General features: G+C 34.7%; 2 protein-coding genes across 3 annotated transcripts; one reads left to right on the forward strand and one right to left on the reverse strand.

Moving 5' to 3' along the window:
- Positions 1–2331: 2331 nt before the first annotated feature.
- Positions 2332–6703, reverse strand: LOC113748913 (fructose-1,6-bisphosphatase, cytosolic). 2 transcript variants are annotated; one of them, XM_027292508.1, is made up of 12 exons: positions 6349–6703; positions 5165–5212; positions 4990–5064; positions 4836–4897; positions 4669–4735; positions 4449–4562; positions 4172–4267; positions 3531–3601; positions 3399–3464; positions 3057–3143; positions 2852–2927; positions 2332–2701 (listed from the first exon to the last, which is right to left on the reverse strand). In XM_027292508.1, exons 1-12 carry the CDS (start codon positions 6505–6507, stop codon positions 2591–2593), a joined length of 1032 nt encoding a protein of 343 aa, XP_027148309.1. In that variant the 5' UTR covers positions 6508–6703; the 3' UTR covers positions 2332–2590. The 2 variants fall into 2 exon arrangements, with proteins under 2 accessions (XP_027148309.1, XP_027148310.1); XM_027292509.1 differs by having other exon boundaries at positions 4181–4267; positions 6349–6702.
- Positions 6704–13613: 6910 nt separating this feature from the next.
- On the forward strand, positions 13614–21717 carry LOC113749427 (ubiquitin carboxyl-terminal hydrolase MINDY-3). Its single transcript, XM_027293163.1, has 7 exons — positions 13614–14442; positions 15827–15905; positions 16914–17062; positions 17958–18069; positions 18255–18440; positions 20176–20247; positions 20382–21717. Exons 1-7 carry the CDS (start codon positions 13967–13969, stop codon positions 21210–21212), a joined length of 1905 nt encoding a protein of 634 aa, XP_027148964.1. The 5' UTR covers positions 13614–13966; the 3' UTR covers positions 21213–21717.
- The last annotated feature ends 393 nt before the right edge of the window (positions 21718–22110 follow it).

Below are 22110 nucleotides of genomic sequence, written 5' to 3' on the forward strand. Positions count from 1 at the left end.
GTTAATAACACTTTGGCCCCCTGAGTTTTGAGACTAATCATACATATTTTATGACTCTCAACCTCAAAAATATATACATTTCAGCGCCTTTGGATAAAAGTCAAGATTAAAATTCTTAACTTTACCAAACAATAAAATAGGTGAGTGTTATGACTTATCACAACATTGCTCTTTTGTTGCCGAAATTAAAAAAAAAGGGTAATTTTAGTTTATTATGATTGCCCTTTTTTGCCCAAAAAAATTGAAATTTGATTTAATCTTCATTTTTTACCTCTAAATTTAAAAATAATGCATAAGAACATGTTTATAAAATTTTGGTTAATTATTTACTAATTGACTAATTTGACAAATAAAAAATGACAATAATATAATTTTAATAGTTTAATAAACTAATATAAGAAAAACTATTTTTTAAAAATAACAAGTTTAATAATCTTTGCTATTTATCATTATTCTATGATTTAAAATCTAATAAATTAAACAAAAATACATTAAAAATGAACATTAATCCAACAGAAAAAATTTTAAGGATAATAAACTAAATGTAAACTTTTTTTAGCTTTTTATCAATATGATATTCTTGTACAGTAGATGCCATATAGATAACGTATATGATTTAACAATAAAAGGAAAAGTAATAACAACCCATAAATCAAAGGGCAATAATCTCATTGCAATAATATATACATTTCTAACATTTCTAACATTGCAATAATATAATCTCATTGTATTTTTCTTTCATTATTTTCACATTTTTTTTCTCGACCTATACTTTACAATTGCTAATACTTATATGGATTAATCTCTTATATACTGACGGTATATATATTTTCACCGTTGAATGCATGATACATAATTTGAATTTGAATTTAAAATCCAAATCTTATTTCAAACTCAAAAAAATTGCATTTGTTTAGAGCTTCTAGAACATATAAGTACATAGATATTGACCAAGGAACCTTAGTGGGAATCTTTGGTTGAAGCTTAGTGTGCAAGATTTTCATGGTACCAAATATACGCTGTAAATCAAACAGGAGAGTTGTTAGAAATGTCAAGCAGATCAACATAAAAGAGCAGATATATTAACTCAAGATATTATGTAATATATGGATTACGCGTCTATAACAGCCGCCTTAGATATTTCACATTATAGTTTTCAAACTTCTGCTTGTATCATTTGCTACAACAAATTACCAAAAGTTGAATACCCAAGTAGTTCCTTATCTTTTCCCTTTGCCTTTCCAAGGGTACGAAAATCCGTAGCAGTTTCACATTTTGACTGAAAACAAGAGCATGAATTGGAAGAAGAAAAAATATTTTGACAAAATGTCGGTCTACTTGGAAGCCTGTTTTTTGATGGGGTTTTATTAGATAAATTTTTTAACAATTTTGTCTATAACAACCTCAGAAAATACTCTAAAGTTTTAAAATACACACCTAAAAACATCGAAAATACAAGTCATATTTCTTTTCTACCAGTACCCTCTTATTCTAGCCCACCTTCTCGCTGGCGTTGGAGGTTCCTTTCCCTTTTTCTCCTCTTTCTCTTTCCCTCTCCTCCTCCCTCTTTTTCCTTCTCATCTCTCTCTCCTTGCCTCTTTCTCCTCTCCTCTCTCTTTCTCCTACTATTTATGTGTGTACTTATATATTCTTTGTGAGGTCGAAATGTGAGAAGAATTTTTCATTGGTTGGGTTGACATTCAATTGTAGCTTAGATAAGGTTAATTAGAGAGTTGTAAAACTCTTTGATACTCAACTAGAGAGTACGGAAACTTAGTGTAAGCAAAGGGTGTGTCCTTCTTTGTACAAGCTGATTTGTATGACCAACATTGGAAGAACCTCTTTGTAATTCTTAATTGGTCGAGGGCATTCAATTGTAGGATAGTTAACATTAACTTGAGTAAAGTTATAAAACTCTTTAACTCAACTAAAGAATATTCAGAGCGAGCAAAGAATGAACTTGCATCTATTTGAGAAGAATCAACTCTAAATTTGGAAGGAGTTTTTGGAAGTGTAATTGGTTTGTGTTTCTTTTATTTTATTGCTCGCTTCTCTTTTATTCTATTGTATTACTTTATATGCTTGAGCATGTGATTACTTAAGCTATTTTTGGATGACAAAATTGGGCAAAAATTTATAACCATTCACTTGATTTGTGAACAACCTAATTCACCCCCTTTTCAGATTGCTTAGAGCCTTATAGGAGGTTACAAGGGAAGCTGCACGGTGTATAGGTAAGTTTTTGCTCTCTCTTCTTTAACAGATTGCGAATTGTTTTAACTTTAAGTAAGAATAATTTTTAGTACGGTATACCAAAAGAAGATGTTTAAATCAGTAAAGATGTACAAGTGAATAATGAGGTAGAAATCTACACATGCTTCTTTATGTCAACATATGTGCATAGCGCATCTCTATGTCAGTTGTGATAGTCACTGACATGAATCACAATCTTGACACACAGAGTTTACCGCAATACAGTAGTCTTGCAACTTGAAAGAAAAACTAAACGAACAGTTTGTTTTGCTCCAAGAAATTAGCAGTCAAAGCCTCCAGATGGACCAAATCAACAAGGTAAAAGAGTTTCACATATCTATGCTTTCTGCTCTTCAGCGTAAAGTGCTTTGATCTCTTCAACATCATCATAACTACCAAGAAATATTGGTGATCTTTCATGAATCTTCTTTGGAACTAGGTCAAGTGCCTGCGATAAGAATATTTTTCATTGCATACCAAACACATCAGGACATCCTGATTTTGATTGGTTTAAGAGGTGTTTCTCCTCAAAAAAGGACAAATGCATCCACACTCTTACAGTTGTTATGTCACGCAGATTAAAGTTAAGCAATCTTACCCGTTCCTTCCCAGTAAATGCTTGTCCTCCAGCTTGTTCCATCAAGAAAGACATCGGGAAGACCTCATATAGAACTCTGTTTCAGAGGTGCACCAAATTTATTGGTTTGGATGATATTTGCTTCAATCAAGCTCCTTAATACCCATAGTTATGAATGGAAAAAAGGATTTATCCTTGGTATGTTTACAAGAAACATGAAACTTACCTCAATTTCCCGTTAGGACTTTTCTTATCAGCTGGATACAAAAAGATACCTCCATAGAGCAATGTCCGGTGAACATCGGCTACCATGCTGCAAATGATATTGAAGTATAAGAAATTAGAGGATTGAGGTTGTCTTATCTCATTAATGCTGAATTTTCTCATGAATCCAGACTTTTACAGAATTCAGCTCTTCAAAGATTCTAGCCTTGTTTCTTCATTTTCTTGGCTAAAGGGGAAAGGGAACAGAAAGGTTGCTGAAGTTGTATGGATAAAAGAAATCTCCAGCAGACCCCTACTGATGTTGTCTCTTTTAGAATTAGCCTGCGAGAAGAGAAATTAGTACCTCCCAATGTATCTTAATGATTTAGCTGATGAACCATCTTTTGGGAACTTGCATTTCTCCACATACCTGAAATTCAAATATGTTAGACCTGAGATGAAGGCAATGTTGACTTCTACATGCATTTAGACATACTTAGCTGTCGGAGCATCCCAGTTCCTTGCATTACCCTCATTTACAGAGTATATCTTTCCTTTCTTTGGAATCTGAGCAGAAAAAGCGCAATTTGAGACCAGTTAAACAAACCAAACAGAAAAAATTATGGAAAAGAAATCAGAGACCTAATTATACAATCTCAAGATCAGGCAGTATGAACAAACTGATGCAAATTTGTCTGGAACCTAATAAAACCTTGATTACATTAAACATGGTAAGAATTTGGACAAAAAAATATAAATTTCAGGTGCACGTAAGACTTAACAAAATTATCACTCACAAATGGTGTGTTTACAGATGGTTAAGTTGTTATAATTAACATGCTAAGAAATTGATGAATATGCTGCAAGATAACGTTCTGGACAGATCGCAAGGGAAGGAGCGGTAATAAGAGCAAGAAAGACAGAACTATTGCTCCAACAAGTACATGAGGATTTTTGGAGAATGTCAGTGGATTCGCATTGATACCATGTACTCTTAGTGATCAGTAGTATTCTATGCACCAGACAGCATGCAATTGTCCACGTTTTGGAGTAATCATTTGCTTAACAATGCAAAATAAAGAGGCCGATCAGAAGAAAGTATATGGTTACAAGACATTTTCTACGCAGTTAACGTACTTTTTTTACCTTAATATCTGGATGAGTCAGTATGAACTCTCCAAGAGATGGATCAAGAGTAAATCCATTAACACCACTTCCAGTGCTCAACACAAGCTGTAAGTCATCAATCACAAGGATGAAACAACTACCCTTAGTTGCTACGATCATGAAAGACACGACCACATCAGACACATAATGTATTCCTAAAGCCTTAATAGTATTCATAACAATTTTCAGATCTCCTACAAAACAAAAACAGAAGGTAGACATATGTAACAGAATGGAAAATCCATACCGTGCAAGAGCTACCGTACATGCAGTAGCCAGCAGCTACCATGTCCTTCCCAGGCTGCAACGCGTCTTCTAATTTTGGTTCACTGTGATCTTTAATCATGTAAATACCAAAAATCTAGAAGAAAAGGGAAGATTATCAATGATGGCAGCATTATCATATAATTTCTTGAATCAGGATCTATATGTTCAAATTCCTTGAAAGCACATGTTGACAAACATACAGTTCCAATTGAGACACCACAGTCGATGTTGGAGGATCCATCCAAGGGATCAAACACAACACAATACCTGTTGGAGTTGTAAAGGTTATTTCAATATATCAAACCTCAAAAGAACATGTCCTTGAATACGAGAAAATTTACAGAAAGTGGAAACCATGAGCACGCACTTCCCCCGCTTGGATGGCTCCACAACAATGGCCAGTTCATCTTCTTCAGAGACGAGAATGCACTGTTTAAAAATTCCAGAGTTGGGCATAAAATTTAACACGTTCTGTATAGATATTTGATAGCAGGAGGAGAAAGAAAAACAAAATGACTTACTGTTCGACCGCTGCTGACCAGAGCTTTGACAAAAACTTCATTTGATAGCACGTCAAGCTTCTTTTGCTCTTCACCCTTAATTATGAGAGTTTATCCAGCTTATTAGTCAATGAAGGAATCGATATGGAGAACTCAGAGGCTATTGCAATATGAACCCAAATTATGCTTAACTCACCTGCACATTTGTCTCACCTGCAAGCCCAATCAGCTTGGCCAAGCCTGCCTGCAAAGCATATACTTCAAACAGACAAAACTTGAAGCAGAGCAGAAAATCCCAAATCACTATTGTTCAAGCATTTCATCTAGTCCTTGACTCCCAAATTAGAAAAGGCATGAGAATCCTGCAACTAGTGACTATTCTGATTCTGGAGCTTCCAATCAGCATAAGCAAATGGACAATAACTTGGACCTAAAAGCTCAAAAAAATCAATGCATCTATTCCTTTACGACTCCCTACATCTTCATATTTGAGGCACTAATGCTGCCAAACTCGCTCTGAACTGTCATGCTGTCTATTCCACATATAGCAATTAAGCAAGGACTTATCATCTGGAATCTAGTCTACACTCAATCCAGTCCTTGATGCAAACTAATCCTTTTTATCTTTAGAACCAGAAAACTTTCAGTGAGAAGCCCCAACTACTAATGCAACAACAAGAAAGATGCACATCAATATGCATGACCATATATATAAAACAGATCTTTCAAAAAAGATTTAATTTGGTTTCTGATTTCTAACTAGAAGATGAAAACATCCCTAGCCAGCTCTCCTCCACAAGATGAAACTCTCCTAGTTAATCAGCAGATTTGTGCACCATATATTGCTGCATACCCCAAATTTCAGCTAGGGAAGGAAAATAAGATATTCATTGCCGTAAACTGTAATAATAACAATGGATTATTACACAGATTAGTACAGATATCTACTGAATTTGTGTATCACCCGTGTGAATATTCTAGTGTGTAAAATTCAAATACAACGAGTATAATATACAAGTGGCAGTACAGTTGATAGCTGGCGATTATATGACCACTACATAGTGGAGGAGGTCAGGAGTTCAACACAAGTGGCCATCGGGACAACCTCCTCAAACTAATCAAATACAGAACCCCAACAAAATTGAAATACAACCGAAAAGATTGAGAAACAACGAAAGCAATTTTCTTGGTTCATAGGAAACTCTAATCCTTTCGACCAAACAACCAAAATCGTTTTGGACCTGACGTGAAAAGAACGAAATCTTGTATCATGCAAGACATGGGATTTGTGAATACTTTAGAGTAAAACATGAAAATTTACTCACACAATCAAACCGAACAGAGGGAAAATGTTCAAGAAAAGAAAAGAATTCTGGGGACCTTGTTGACAGCAGAACAAACGAACTTGCAGCCCAGAACAATGTGACTGAGCAAGATAGTGAAATCCCCGCGAGATTCTGCGTGCTTGGACTGCTCGTTCAATACAAACCTGGTTATGGTCATCAAATCAGTCCTGTGTGCATCCGCTGAATGATCCATTTCTTGTTTTTTGCAGCCTTACAAATTCAAATACCAATATGAAGATTATCAAGAATTGATGGGATCGATGGAATTTGCTCTTCTTATCTTAGGAAATAGTAGGCTGGAAGCAGTCGAAGTCACTGGTGGTACTCAAATCAAGGAGGAAGGACTAGGAGAAATAAGGCGCAGCTGACGAGGCCACACGAAGACAGAGGATAGAGATCCATGCATTTATATACTTCCCACCTCCTGAGGTTATTATTAATTTCCGGCCGTTGAAGATTTGTTTAAATTATCATATATCTCCCAATTGGTTGTATTTGATTAGGGGAACCATTTAATGGGTTGACTTGGTACTGAAAAAAAAAAGTTGTTTTCTCCTTAGATCATGGAATTACAGGTTGTATAATGTTTATGAACAAAGACAAAGTCCGATGGTATGGATACGGATGAGCTAGACAGCCTAGATTTAAGCCCCCTGTATAATGGGTGATTTGACAATGTTCTCAGCCGTTGAGTTATTAGAATTGGAAAAGGTTAATTGATTGTCCATAAAGTCATAAGGTGTTGAAGGTTGATAGTTTTATTTCACTATTATAGATTCAATTTTTGATCATTCTATACTTTAGTTTTATTCAACCGCAAGTATTTTGGCACCTAATCCCTCGTTTATGATTAACCATTTTTGGTTTATTACTTAAAGCACACACAAATATAAGTCGTTTAAAGACAAATATTCCGTCATAAATTGAACTTCACGAAGTTCAATCACAAATAAAACATATCAAATTTAAAAATTTTTTTCCTGAGATCTGTATTATGTGATTAAATTACCGTTTTTAAGCGTTTAAAACAAGGGTCTCTCTTCAAATAAAAGCACAAGAATAAAGAGTTAAATATGGGGAAAAAATTTAAAAAATTGTGACAGCTTATGTTTATTTAGAGAACTTTATAAATTATCAAAGGCTATTTGGTATGTTTATATTAGGGATTGAACTCGAATGTGCTATTCAAAGTGCAAGTGTGTAACCAATCTCAAACCAACCACGTGACTTGTAGTACTAAAATATTGAAATTACAATTATTTGAATTTTTACTAAGATCTTCTTTAATAATTCATTTCAATATTTTAATTTAACGAATTTAAATTTTAATATATTCATTTGTGTTTGATAATAAAAAATTAAATATCTAAATTAATTAATTAAATAACACTGAATTTTCGAGATAAAACTTACTCTTAAAAATAAGTGATAAATTATTTACTTATCACTTAATATGATATACATTCAAATGTATCATATTTAGTATTTAATGATTTAATAATTTAATAGATTCACATTTTAAATTTATCAACACACTAAGTACTAGTAATTTAGAAATGATTCTTTTTTTTTTTGGTGAAAAAGAAATGATTCTAGCTGTACTACTCCTTCAGAATTTGGACAGTCACGGTGGTGACGTATACGTATACCAACATGGGACAACCGTTCTTGAAGGTTATGTGTATTTTACACACGGCATAACTTTATTTATACATGATGTAACTTATTTTCAACAACATATAATTTTAAAACAAAATTTTATGAATTTCACATATATTGTTAAAAACGAGGTACAAGATGCGATCGCTCAAGAACGGTCCGCCTGATGACCGTCTCTGTCCCAAATCCGAGGATGAGGTTATCTGATGTCAACGGAAGTTGCAGATGACACGTGGCAGAAAAAGGAAGATTCATGGCATCAGTGGTGGTCAACTTGCTGCAGAGGATAACGCCTCTCGGCGTCTTCTTTATTCTTGTTCTTATTCGGATGCCGCCTCAGATTTACTTCTCTGCCGTCACAGAAGCCGTTAAGACCCATCGCATCGCTTTCATCACGGACGGGATTCTGATCTAACGGCTTACGATGTTGACGGATTTCGAGGAAATTTGTACTTTTTGATTATTCTGGCTATATCTTTATTTCTGTATTTATTTACCTAGGAATTATATTTAGGATAGGGGTAATAATTCAGGTACCGATAACGTCATTTTCAGCTGCTTAATTATTTTGGTTATTTTTTTGCTTTTCCTTATATGGGTTTTCCTTTCTTTCTCTTGGTTTGGTTTTGATTATCATACTGCAGTTTAAGAAAAAGGAAAGAAAAATATATTTTCCCTCAGTTTTTACGCCAAATTAGAGTTTTTTTTCTGGTTTAATAATTGCATCTATTAATTCATAGCATTTTGTCTCTCAAGTCCCTCTATTTATTACTTTTTTTTTCCTTTTATTTGGTGCATATAAATATGGAAATTGGATGTAACCGAGTATTCAATAAACTAGGATTTTTTAGGGTCACTAGAAGCAACAAAATTAGGGTAAAACGTCATCACTGTTTCAGCTTTGTTAGTAGTTTTATTCTATTTTCTCAATTTTTTTTTTGTTGCTTCTCTAGGGTTTGTTTTTATTATGAAACATGCCCCGACCCGAACTCTTTAGATCCGGGTTGGCACACCAAATCAGAGGAAAACGACGCGGTCCCACACAAAGTTTTCTCAGGCGAGTCACAGATTGTTCCACAAAGTATTTCAAAAAGCAATTTCGATCCCAAAACCTTTTGTGTCTCAAAGAATCGCTGCTATCACTGAACCAATCCCGTGGGGTTATGTTCTAGGGTTGCTTCCTATTATCTTTATTATGAGTACTAATTGTTTCTTTTGAGATTTTTGTAATAGTTTGGAGAAGATTAGGTGTCTTTCCTCCATCTCTATGTCGCTTCTCACAGCAAACTACCTTGTATATATGAATATTAACTCCAACATATATTATTAACCTTAATATGATTCATAAAAGAGAAATTATATGTAATCTATTTAAACCAAATTTCTCAACACTGAAATGCTTCAAAGTTAGCATAAGACCATAAGACAGTGTAAGTGTGCTCAAACTTAGATATGGTTTAATTTGTACAATTTTAATTAGAAAACTTGCTCAAAAGATAAACCTCGTTAAGCTTGGAAAAATCAGAAAACTAAATGTAAGGAGGTAGGATTGGAAGTAGAGAAAAAGTTTAGGAAAAGGAGAAGCAATTTCATCAGTTAACATACTTTTCGTATTGAGAGGCAATTTGACATTGCCCCTGAACTTTAATTCAATCTCAATTACCTCCTCATGTTTTACACTTGGTAGATTTGCAAAGGCCTTAAAGGCGAAGCTTAATTACTCGGTAGATTTTTTGTCTTATTTTCTAATCCACTCCCTATCCTACTTTTGATTATATTGTCATGTATCCTTCATAAACATCTTATATTGTAATCTTTTTTTTTTAAGTCTGTTATATTGCATTTTGTAACCTAAAAATATTACAATGGGATATTTATGAAAGATACATGACAACGTAATAAAAGTGTGACAAGAAGTGGGATAGAAAATTTATTGCATTTATTTTTTCACTACTAAGCCCCAGCTTTTGAATAATAGAACTAAAAGCTTATTTGAGGGAAAATTTCACTTTTGCTCCCGTCAAACATCACTTAAGCTCAATTTGCTCCCTTGGCCCTTGGGTTTCAGTACTAAACAAACTTCCACCCTATAACAGTTTAGGCTGTATGTTTAACCACCCACTAGTCTGAATAACTGAAAATACAAGAATGTCCTTTATAAAGTACACATTAAGTTGAATAATATAGTTATGAAAATCAAATGATGTTAAATTAGTTCTTTTATGTCTAAAGATAACACAATTGTTTAAATTGGCATTTAAAGACTCTGTATAAGATAAGAATGCAATATGTTTTCCACGTAAAACAAACAAAAGTACAACAATTGCTCTCTTTATTTGTTGCATAATTTTGTAAAGATTAAATCTTGTATATACTGACAGTGTATACACTATCATAATTGGATATACGACACATATGCAAAATTTGAGTTTCAAATTTAAATTATGTGTCATGCATCTAATGATAAAAGTGTATATATTGTCGGTGTATAGAAAATTAATCATTTTGTAAACACAAACAAGAAAATAACAAAAAGATAAAGACAAGTGCATGACCCATCCTTTTTTTTTCCATTTTATAATTGTATCTACGATCATAACGGAATAGTTTAGCATAAATGCATCTACGTTATATAACACATGGAATATCCTTGAGATAGCGTTTGTTTATAAGGAAAAAATGTAAAAAAGTGAAAGAGAGTTATTTTTTTCTTTTATATGACCTTTTTACCATGGAAATTAAAAAATTTTCTCACTTTTCTGCATTTTGTGTCCTACAAAATTTGTAGAATTTTGGAGGAAAATTGTTGATTACTCGCAATATTTTCAATAACTGCCATTCACTATACATTTTCTTTCAAAAATTTTCTTATCAAATAAATATACACAAGAAAGTGATTTTCTCTTTCATTCATTTCACTTTCCCACATAACTTTTCCTTTAATCAAAAAAAGCCTAAGGCTAAAAAATTAGGCCTTGTTTGGATTGAGATTTTTCCCCAAAAAAATTTATGTTTTCCGTAAATATATATTTTTTAATCACCTTTGTACCTCATACACATCAAATCGCTGCAATGCATTTTTCTATAAAAACTCCAAAAAATCGCAATCTACCCAAATCGATAAAATGATTTTGATTGACATCCATTCACGTTAGCAATATTGCATTTTTGGTTGCGATAATTCTTCATATTATCTATAGAGAGCAAATTCAGTAGAAGCTTTATCAAAGTTTATTTTATAAAAAAAAAAAAAGGAAGTTTATTTTACAAAAAATAAGCAAAAGTGGGCACCCATCGTGACATGTGAAGGGCATGACTTTACGAGGTACTCACAGCTGCATTCCATGAAACAAGTGGGTGTTTGTTGTATCATTTTTTTTTTTTTTTCCATGAAACTGTCAAAGAAATATACTCCCATTGGAAATCACAGAAAGAATTAAGTTGTCCAAATCTGGCTACAGGTGTATCATAGACAATTAACATTTCTGAAGGCTGACTGGGCACATCGGGCCAAGTGTAAGGAGAGGTTTTAGTAGTTAATCTGGAAGCATTATCCTTGAATTTTATGCTTTTTGTATAAACACACTTACTTGTTTTCGGTCCCAAGACACCAAAAAAGGAGCTATATATACACTTCATGCAAATCTCTTCCGGAGTTCTATCCTTAAGTTAATCCAGAAGCATTGTCCTTGAATTTTATGCCTTTTACATAAATACACTAGCTTGTTTTCGGTCTCAAAACACAAAAAGGTTATTTTGGCAAAAGACTCCTTTCTCTTCATGCAAATATCTTCTGGATTTCAAGGCGTAAATACGATTTCATCTCAAAGCAAATTCTTTCTTCAACAAACAAAAACAACAATAGACACATGCAATGCACATGGAGGAGGAGGACGACCATGCTTTGCCAAGAGCTCCGATCCTTGGTGCTTTATAGTACTAACTTTCTAATTAGAGGCTAAAGGGTTCATGTCTCTTTGAGTACTCACTAAATGTGGATGCTCTTATGATGGTATTGCCCCTGTTTTATAAAGGTTTTAAGGTGAGTTAATGGTCTTTGCTGAGAAAATTAAGTACTTAATTTGAGAAGGGCATGCATAGTAAACCATTTACAAGATTTCTCTGAACAACTAGTTTAGTTCCCGTTTCTGTGCAAACATGAAAGATTATACTAATTATATCATTGAAGTGTGATGGAATGGAATTTCACATGGGGGAATTTCATTGAAGGTACCGAGGATCAAGGGGAGTTGAGATTAGTTTTTGAATGGGGTTTTGACCAAAGCTGTCTTAGTTAGTTAGCTTGTTTCTGCACTGCTTTTCTTTACTTCATTTGAAGAGTGTATAGTACTAGTCTTAGTTGATGTAAAGGAGAGGAGTTTGCTCTAGTGTAAAACTTCATTTCTTGATCAATGTAAAAGTTCTAATTTTGCTCCCAACAAAAAAAATCATACTACTAAGCTTCCATTTTACATTCCTTTGGGTCTCGAGACCATGTAGTTCTTATCATACTGAGGGCCTGCTCTAGTTTATTTGAACTTTTTATAATCCATTTCAGGTGGTGGTGCTTGAAAAATGCGAGAATTGGTAATATATGCAGTCACCCGCTAACATATATTTCAGATGTCATATGTTTTGGAAATGATTGTTTGGATTTTGAATTTTTTACAGAAAAATTTTTACATTTCCTGTAAACACATTTTCCAATCACTTTTGTATCTGCTATACATCAAATCATCACAGTATTTTTTTTCTAGAAAAATTCCTAAAAATAGCAATTGAAACAGGCAGGGAAAGTAAACAAATACAAAGGAGAGTTGATAATATTAAATAAAAAAAGTATATAAATGCACGGAAAAGTAATAATTATTAGTACGTATATAATTGAGCACCCATTAGAAATATCATTCATTTTAACCTAAAGTCTTGCTATTCAAAATTTATTTTCGGAATTAAGCCTTCAAATTTAAAGAAATAAACTAAACAAACTTAAGCAACGCATAATTACATATATTGTTAATGTCACGTGTATGACTAATGATATTATCATTAAATTCTCTTGGGAAACACGAGGAAAAACAGCTCAGAATAGAAATTCATGAACTGAAGACGTAGATCTTGAATCATGATGATCCCATCATAAGAGATCCGCATCCAAGTCATAAAAGTTGAATATATCCAATCAAATCCATTCGTTCCATAGCAAGAATCTCAGGCCTCAAAGGAGACGTTATTGGTTCCTCTCCGTAAAAGGCAAGTATTCCTTCTCCCTCACCTCACCTTTCTTTCATCGCCTAATCCATTGTTTAATTACCTCTCATGCCAACAACCCACTTAACCACCCTTAGGGAAAAAATACATGAAAAAAAAAATAGCCAAATAACTTAAAATGTAAATATAAATAATTCATGGAAGTTCAAATAAACTAATAAGTAATCCAACGCTTTTCTACCCAAAAAAAAGAAAAAAAGTAATCCAACATTTTGGACGATTTTTAACTCATTACAAGACGATAAAGCCTGACGACATCGTTTCCACATCCTTTCGCATTACCTGGATTCTCCTAGAACGACATCGTTTACCACAGACTACATTCCGTTTTCGTTTCATAATAAAAAATCCACCTCAATTTAAAACTTTCCGAACCCAGTTCAGAATGCGTTATATAATCAGCACCTAGATACACATCTATACAATACATATCTGTGTCTATAATCCCTAAATCAATGTTTGTATAATAATTTGATTCAGTTTTCTGTTTCAGTGATCTGTGTATTGAACATCATCTTATTGACTATACTTCTGTATTTTGTATGTAAAATCAGATTTATACAGCAGAATTGTAAACCCCTGATTGTTTTTTTCTCCTTCTTTTGTTGAGTTAAAACCCTAATTTTTGTTAAAGATCAAATTTTTGATTGTCTTATCTGATTTATTCGTACATTATTTATATATAAGTTTTAGTTTCAGTTGATTTGGTTAATTAATCAGAAATGGTGGATCAAGAAGAGGAGGATTTGAAGATGGCGTTGAGGATGAGCATGCAAACGGAGCCGCCGGAGCCGAAGAGGAGTAAGCCGGGGGAGAATAGTTCGGCCGGCGGTGGGGAGGAGTCGGTGGAGTCGCAGGAGATGAGGAATCGACGGATGAAGCGGGAGTTAATGGCCGGGGCAGCGGAGAAGCGGATGATGGCAGCGAAGAATGCTGCTAACGCGGCGGCAGCTATGCCGGCGACTGTGGCGGTGGCAAAGGTGGAGAAGAGCGGTGGGGAGGAGAGAAGGTGCGGTGGTGGAGTTGCGGCGGAGGGGGTGAGTAAGGAGAAAAATATTGGCCTGTTGAAATGTGAGAATAGAATGGGGAATTTGGGGAAAGAGCTATCTTTGATGGAGTCTCAACAGTTGTTTTTGATGATTTTTGGAGGACATGTCACAAAAGATATACTTGCGCAGTGGAGTAACCAGGGCATTAGGTACTGATCATGATTGTTGGTTAAAGTTTTGTTTTTCAGTGTCGTTGATTTTTTTCTTTGTTCATCATTTTGGGGACTTCATTCGTTACTCAAATCACATTGCGTTTAGTTGTATTGCCATATTTTTCTACAATTTCTTGGCTTATCAAGCTTGTTATGTTGTATATTCTTAGTGAAGGGTGCTTGAATGGTGAAGTTTTGTGCTTTCCTGGTTTTCTGATAGGCACTGACTTTAAAGTCCTCAAGTAGTTTCAATAGATTCTTCCATCTTTTTATGTAAAAGGTCATTACTCCATTGGGAATCAGTAATTATGAGTTCATTGAGAAGATTTCCAGGAATGAGAGAAGGAATTTGGCTCTAAGATGTAGTTGTGCAATTGTTGTCAAGAGTTCTGCAGGTTGAGTTACTTTGTGCTGTTTTAGAACTGCAGAATTCAATTGAATCATTGAAAACTTGAATACTTTCTTCCAAATGGCGGCATTGGCGATATTGTGAATGCTTTACTTGCAAGTTTTGGTTCTGAGATGCATGATCATTTTTTAATATCCATTGAATGCTTTACTTGCAGGATTTGGTTCTAAAATGCATGATCATGTTTTAATATCCATACAAGAAGGATGACTTTCCGAAGAGTTTGTTACACGTGTTCCCAATTAATTGTCAAGTGTCATAGTTTGACTGATGTGCACATTGAGACGCTTTATTTTTCATGTGTAATTTAGTGCTCACTTTATTCCCCTTTTCAAACGTTATATCATTCCATTCTTGTTCTGCGATATTCTCACATTATTTTCTTTCATCATGTTGTACTATTCTTGTTCTTGCATGGTTTTTTAGAACCTTTATCTTATTGTGCTTTTGTTCTTGCGAGATTCTGTCTTATTACTTATGTTTTTAATGCTTACACTCCATACTTGTTCTCGTGCAACTGTGTGACTCATAATGAATCTCAGAGGAAACATTAATAAGAGCACCGACAATTCACCACAAATGTTCCCGAAGTTATATAGATGAAAAGAGTATAGATTCAATTTTAAGAACTCTTGTCCTTGCAAGGAGCAAATTTTTTGAAAGACGATGCGCTGGCTTCTAAATTGGAAAAATACCTGTATGATCCTTACACCCTTTACTTGATGCTACTATTTGTGATAACTTTTTTCTTTTATTATTTTGGTTCTTGATTGCGTGCTTACTATTTGGCCACTTTTTGACTCGTGTACGTCAACAACTGTCACGTGAAGTCCGATGTGAAACTTTTGTCATTTACTTATCCTTAATTGCCAAATGATTTCTACATATCCTACTTGACGTTTTTGGGTTTTCCTTATATTGAATTGTATACCTGTTATTTGCATATCTTATGGGAATATAATTTCTCTACAGGTTTAGTCCTGATCCAGAGACATCTATGGGCTTAGTTCAGCATGAAGGTGGGCCCTGTGGCGTCTTAGCAACCATACAAGTAATGCTTTGATTCCTCTACTTTTAGTTTCCTATCCAACTATAAATCGTATTTGATTTTTTGTCAAAATTTATGATATTTTCTTGTCGTAAGATCCCATATCATTTAATTAGTTACGCTATTAATGGGAAGGAGGTTTTTGACGGACTTGTGACCGGATTGTATAGCGATACAGTTTTGACTTTTTATGTGAAATAGTTGAAGATTTGTTGGTATCTTAATTTTGAAACTGTTGTCAAGAAAAGTGAGTGAGATTGTGAATGATAAGGTGTCATATTTATACATGGTTTAAGTTCTGATATTATATGTCAGACTGAATTTCTTGAAATTGGAGATTTGCGGAGGTTGTCAAACTTTATTGAATGTTTGTGCAAGTTTAGTTCACCCAGGATAATTGACGTTGTGATTTACCAATCTTGTTAATTTGATTGGTGACTAAATTTGAAGTTTCTAAGTTTTTACCTACAAAAATGAAAATTTTACTTTGAGACTGTTGGAAAATGATATGACTCATGATTTAAATGGTCTAGTTATCATATGATTTGTGTTTATATGAGTTGTAATGTTGGAAGGATCATTCTGAATAGCTCTTACACTAAATTTGATGCTTAATCCAAAGAAGGTTCATTCACTTGATCTCTCTTGTTGGAAAATTAAGTTAGCATTGCAATTTTATGGGGTCCTGTGGACTGGAGTTACTAGATATTGAAATTCAAATTCAATGCAGGACTCGAATTTATTGTTGATGCATTTGACACATTCATATTTTCTAAAACCTCTAAAATCCAGGAGTACTATAGCCTCTGCTGACTTATTACATTGTAAGCAATTTTGCATCTCCAGATGGTAATACATCTAAGCTATGATGTTCAGATTGCATTTGTTGTAACTAACACCGCTTCCACGCTTTCTGCCAATTTTGCTTGTTCCTACTTAATGTTAGCCTTGTTGAGTCTTGTTTCACAATAATAAGTTCCTTGTTTTGACAAAATATGTTTTCTTGTGCAGGCTTTTGTTCTCAAATATCTTCTTTTCCATCTAGAAGATTCAGGTGATTCTGCACCAGGCATTGCCAGAATTACAGATCCAAGATCCTCCAAAAGTGAATGCATTGCAGCAGATATTTTTTCTTCCCTTTCAGAAGACAGAAAATCCAGGTCACTAATCTCTGATTTCTTCCCTTCAGCCCTGCGTGTCCTGCTTGCTATCTTTCTCTCTCTGTCATTTCTCTTTTGCTGCTTGTCAACCAAAAAGGTAGGGACAAGTTGAGGGTTATGGTGTGCTGCTTATGGTTGACAACCTTATGTCTTCGCTGTCATTGTATCTGAGCAGCACACAATGTTAGAGAATTTTAAGGATTTTTCATATGATCAGCTGCAGATTGTTAAGTAGTAATCAACTAGATTGTATATTAGTTGGAAGGATTACCTACTCAACAATCAGCTCCCAACAAAACCACCTGTAGCATGCCTCTATAAATTGTAAGCTAGTTTTTTCCTATCTAAGCTTTCATCTAAGAGTAAAAGGGAGAGGCAACAGCTAACTTTTCACAAACTACCAGTATTGGAAGGACTTCAATGTAATCTTCACACTGTTGTCTATGTATGTTTCACCCTCAACTTCATCTTTCAGTTTGTATGTAGAGAGGGAGCTAGTACGCTTATCTCTTTTCAACCTGCCTCATTTAACAGGTTGGGGTTTTATTTTTTGTATCTCTTTAAAATTCAACCTTGTAGACCACCCGCAATCTGATCTTAATGCTCTTTTGAGTTCAGTCTCTCTGATCATTGACATAAATGATACCCATTGAAGTTTTGTGTGTACCTTTTGATTCCACTACGCCTTCTTGAAGTTAATAGTTCAAATCTTTAACGTAACATGATTTGTATGAGTTTGGCTTTTTTTTTTCATCGAAGATACATAATCTTGGTTAAGACGGTAAAGTATCAAGTGATGTGATGTGAAATTTTTGCCCTTTATTTTCAACTGTCTTGTGTTCTCCCTCTCTATCATTTGTTCAAGTATTAAACAACTTTTGTCTTTTTGTGGCAGAGCTTTGGTGAGAAGCATGTGTGAAATACTCTTTCTCTGTGGAAATAATGAAACAGCTGTAATAGCATCCATTGGTGTTCTTCATGGTGATGAGGACAGTTCAAAGGATGAAGTAAGTTTGTAAAGAGTAGCACACTTTATTTGATTTGTGGTTTCGCCAGCTTGAAAGTGCAGTTATTGAGTCATAATTTTTGTGTTAAATTATTCTTACAAAGTTATTATGTCTTGTGGATCTTATGCTGATAACATTTACTCATGAGCATTCTTTCTCATAATTCTGTTTGACACCCAACACAGGTCATCTTAAAAGTACTTGAAGGATTTGCAATTGAATCAGGGCTTGACTTGCAGAAGGCCCTGAGAGTGGAAACTTATACTTCAAGGACTAGTGCAGTACAAAGACTTGAAGCAATGCTTCCCATTTTCAGAAGTCGTATGGGAGCAATCCTGTTCTTAATATCTGCTCTGCTGTCTCGTGGACTGGTTTGTTATATCTTCTTGAGAGTGCTTACTTCATGTCTTTATTTTTCTTAAATCATTAGGAAGAAGCTACAATTCCTCTATGTGATTTGGGTTTTAGGCTTCATCTGAGTAGCATGCTATCATGATTGCGAACGTCATTGTTATAGGATGAGCTATGATACATGAAGTTCTATTGTGAATCCAAGGTGATAAAGCTCTTATATAACTGAATGGTTGGGAAAGAGGGGGGAAGAAAAGGAAGAAAGGAAAAAATATTTTTGTTTTTTAAGGGAAAAGAAAGTCCCGAATGAGCACACATACTTTGAGAAACTGGTAAGGCGTTTCCTTTTCTATGCTTGGTGCTGCTTGAGCTGGACCTATTCTGAACCAAAGTTTTGGATCTATGTGTACCCAATGAGGTATGCAACTCAATTATCATGAGTGCCAAAAGGAAAATATGTTTTCCAAATTTAGGAAAATATATAAAAGCATAGAATGCTATTGATAAGAAAACCCTAATTTTAGTTGGCAGAGAGGCGAAGGAAGCTAATTACTTGTAGGTTAGTTACTTTGGTTCTAGTGCATATATTGTGAACTTTGCAGGAATTATTAATTCTTACCCAGGCAATTTGTAAGGAGAAAAAATGGCAATACTCGAGGGACTTTCCTGTTTTTATATGGTTGGATTAGCATAATTTTGATACCTTGGATGTTCATCATGTGCATGCATCATTTCCATGCAATAAATGTGATCCATGGTTTGAGTGGGTGATTTGAGCATTAGTAATTATTTGTTTTTGGAGAAAACTGGGCAGTGATTAGTGATCATGTGTAGGACAGCAACTAACTGGAGTTGAACTGTCATTGATAACAAAATTTTACTCCTTTTACTGTAAATGGTATATGCTTGAGTTTTGACCTGGCATAAGTTTTTGTTAAGATATAAAAGATGTGTATTAGGTAGTAGAAAATTGAGACAAATGGGAACTAATTTTAGAAGTTGCATTCTGAAAATAAAAAAGTACAGTCAATTTGGAATAGGTGGATAACTTTAAGGAATTTTAAATTGATTTCATGGACCATATCAGTGGATGCCTTACATAAATGGAAGATCCAAATGAGAATGTTCATCAAACAAAGGATTTTTGTCGCTTGCTTTGTCAGCTTAATGGCCTTCATTGATTCTGCTCTAATCTCGTATATAAACTGATCTCATTTTTTAGACCATTCTTTTGGAAACTGTGGCAGATTCTTAAGAATTGGAGAAGATGTTTAATTTTGGCTATTGTGTGGGTATGTGTGTTTTTTCTTTTTTCTTTTTTTTTTTTTCTTGTGAGTCCCTGAAATATGTCACTGAAATTGTTAATCCATGCAGTTATGCTAAACATGTGTCAGTCAGCTAGTTTATTTTTACACCAAGTGATTATTTTTGAAACTTTCTTTCCTACACTGAAATATGACGTGCTATTTGTCGGTATGGAGTGAGATGGAAGTGCTGCAGACTGATGTCTATCTATGTATGCAAAATACTATTTCTTGCGTCCAAGTCTAGAAGTTGCTTGAGTGCATTGTAGTGCAATATTGGAAATGTCCTAGTATTTCACACATAAAAAGCATAAGAGTTCAATGATTTCACATGGGTATATCTATCTAGAAGTTGCTAAAGAAGTGCACCCACTCGTATATGTATATTTTCTGCAGTTGTCTGTCATGTATTAACACACACAGTATTTTCTTTTTTATCCCGTTTGGACAGGATTCAGTTCAAGCAGACAGGGATGATCCTAGTCAACCACTGGTCACTGCTCCATTTGGGCATGCCTCACAGGTAAAGTGTGAGCTTCAAGAAAACTAATATTTTCTCCTTTGCAATCATTCAAGATCCTCTCTTGATGGATAACCATAAAGGGTTTGCGTCTTCTGTGTTTGGTTTCAAATCAACTTAATGGTTTCTTGGAACAGGAAATTGTGAACCTCCTGCTTTCTGGGAGGGCTGTTGCAAATGTGTTTAATGGAAGGATGGACCTTGGCAGTGGCATGTTCGTCAAAGGCATTTCATCAACTGTAGATGTCGGATTTCTAACTTTGCTGGAGTCGCTGAACTTCTGCAAAGTTGGTCAGTATTTAAAGTGCCCAAAGTGGCCAATATGGGTTGTGGGCAGTGAATCTCATTATACAGTTCTATTTGCTCTTGATACCAAGGTTCAGGAGGAAAATGAATTTGAAAGCAGAGAAACAAGGATCAGGAGGGCTTTTGATGCCCAAGATCAGAGTGGAGGTGGTGGGTTCATTAGTGTTGAGGGTTTTCATCAAGTTCTGAGAGATACAGGCATTAACCTTCCTACTGAGAAGGTGGAGCACCTTTGTAATACAGGTTTTATTGTATGGAGTGAATTCTGGCAAGTTCTTTTGGATTTGGATAAGAGTTTAGGAGGTTTGAAGGATTCAACTGGGATGATGGGCAAGAAGGTATTTGATCTGTATCATTTCAATGGAATTGCAAAATCAGTCCTCAATGGAAGCCAGGCAGCTTCCGGAAATGAAATCCCAATACAAAGACCAAGACTAACCAAATTGCGGGTTTCAGTGCCTCCAAGGTGGACGCCTGAGGAGTTCATGGCAGATGTAGCAGTGACCTCCAGTTCAGGAATCAATGAGCCTACTAGAAAGGAGACTGCTGCTGAGGCGTCTAAACCTGAACCCTCTCAGCATGCACCTTTGGTCGACTGCATTAGAACGCGATGGCCTCGTGCTACTTGCAACTGGGATGGGGATGCACCAAGTATTGTTTGATTGGTTACCTACTTATCTCCTTGCTGTTCATTCGCCTTGCCGGGGATGGAGGTCCAGAGTCTAATACTGATCGGAAGTAATCATGCAGCATCAAAAGCGACAGCTTACTTTCAATTCCGCGCTGGAGATTTCTGATGAAATAGAGGATGTTCAAAGCTGCAGCATTTTTAAATAAAAAATGCAAGACTGTTTTGTAGTATATGATTGTAACTTTTTTTTACATTCTAATGTAATTTGGAGCTTTTTTTTTACTCTGAAGGGGAGAAATGAATTTTTTGGTATTGGTTGTACCAGCTTCCCGAATTCATTTGTATTCAAAACTTCTTAGCCATTGATTAGAGAGTCCTGATTATGGGGATGGCCTTAATAACTGTCGAGTAGGTGATGCCTTGTGTTGTAACTATAGAGACTACCCTCATCTCCTCTATCGATATGTACCCATTTTCAGGCTTATTCAGAACCAAATTTTGTGAAATTTTCAGTTTTTATTGATTTTCGTTCGACAAACACTAAATGGATCTGTTGGGGGCAGACTCCTATATTGATCTCCCGGAGTATTTGTAAAAATGATCGAGTATGTTATTTAGACTGTAGAACATTACCTATTTCAGCAATTTCTTGAGTGCTGAAAAAGGTATTTTATATTTTGGCATTGTCATATCGGTATTCACAGGAGGTAAACTTAGCAATTCTCTAATGCTATAGCTAACGTGGCTAGTGATGATTAGTTTTTGATATTGTCGAATAGCAGTATAGTAGGACTAGCAACCATAAATTAGACTTATTATTGTCTTCTTTTTTTCTATTTCTTCTTCCTCCTCGATTTTTTTTTTTTTTTTTGGGCTCAATTAGACTTATTTACACTTAACTTCTTTTTTCTTTTTTCAACTTTTGTCCA

Source organism: Coffea eugenioides, chromosome 10 (genome assembly GCF_003713205.1).
Source record: "Coffea eugenioides isolate CCC68of chromosome 10, Ceug_1.0, whole genome shotgun sequence".
Lineage (NCBI taxonomy): Eukaryota > Viridiplantae > Streptophyta > Magnoliopsida > Gentianales > Rubiaceae > Coffea > Coffea eugenioides.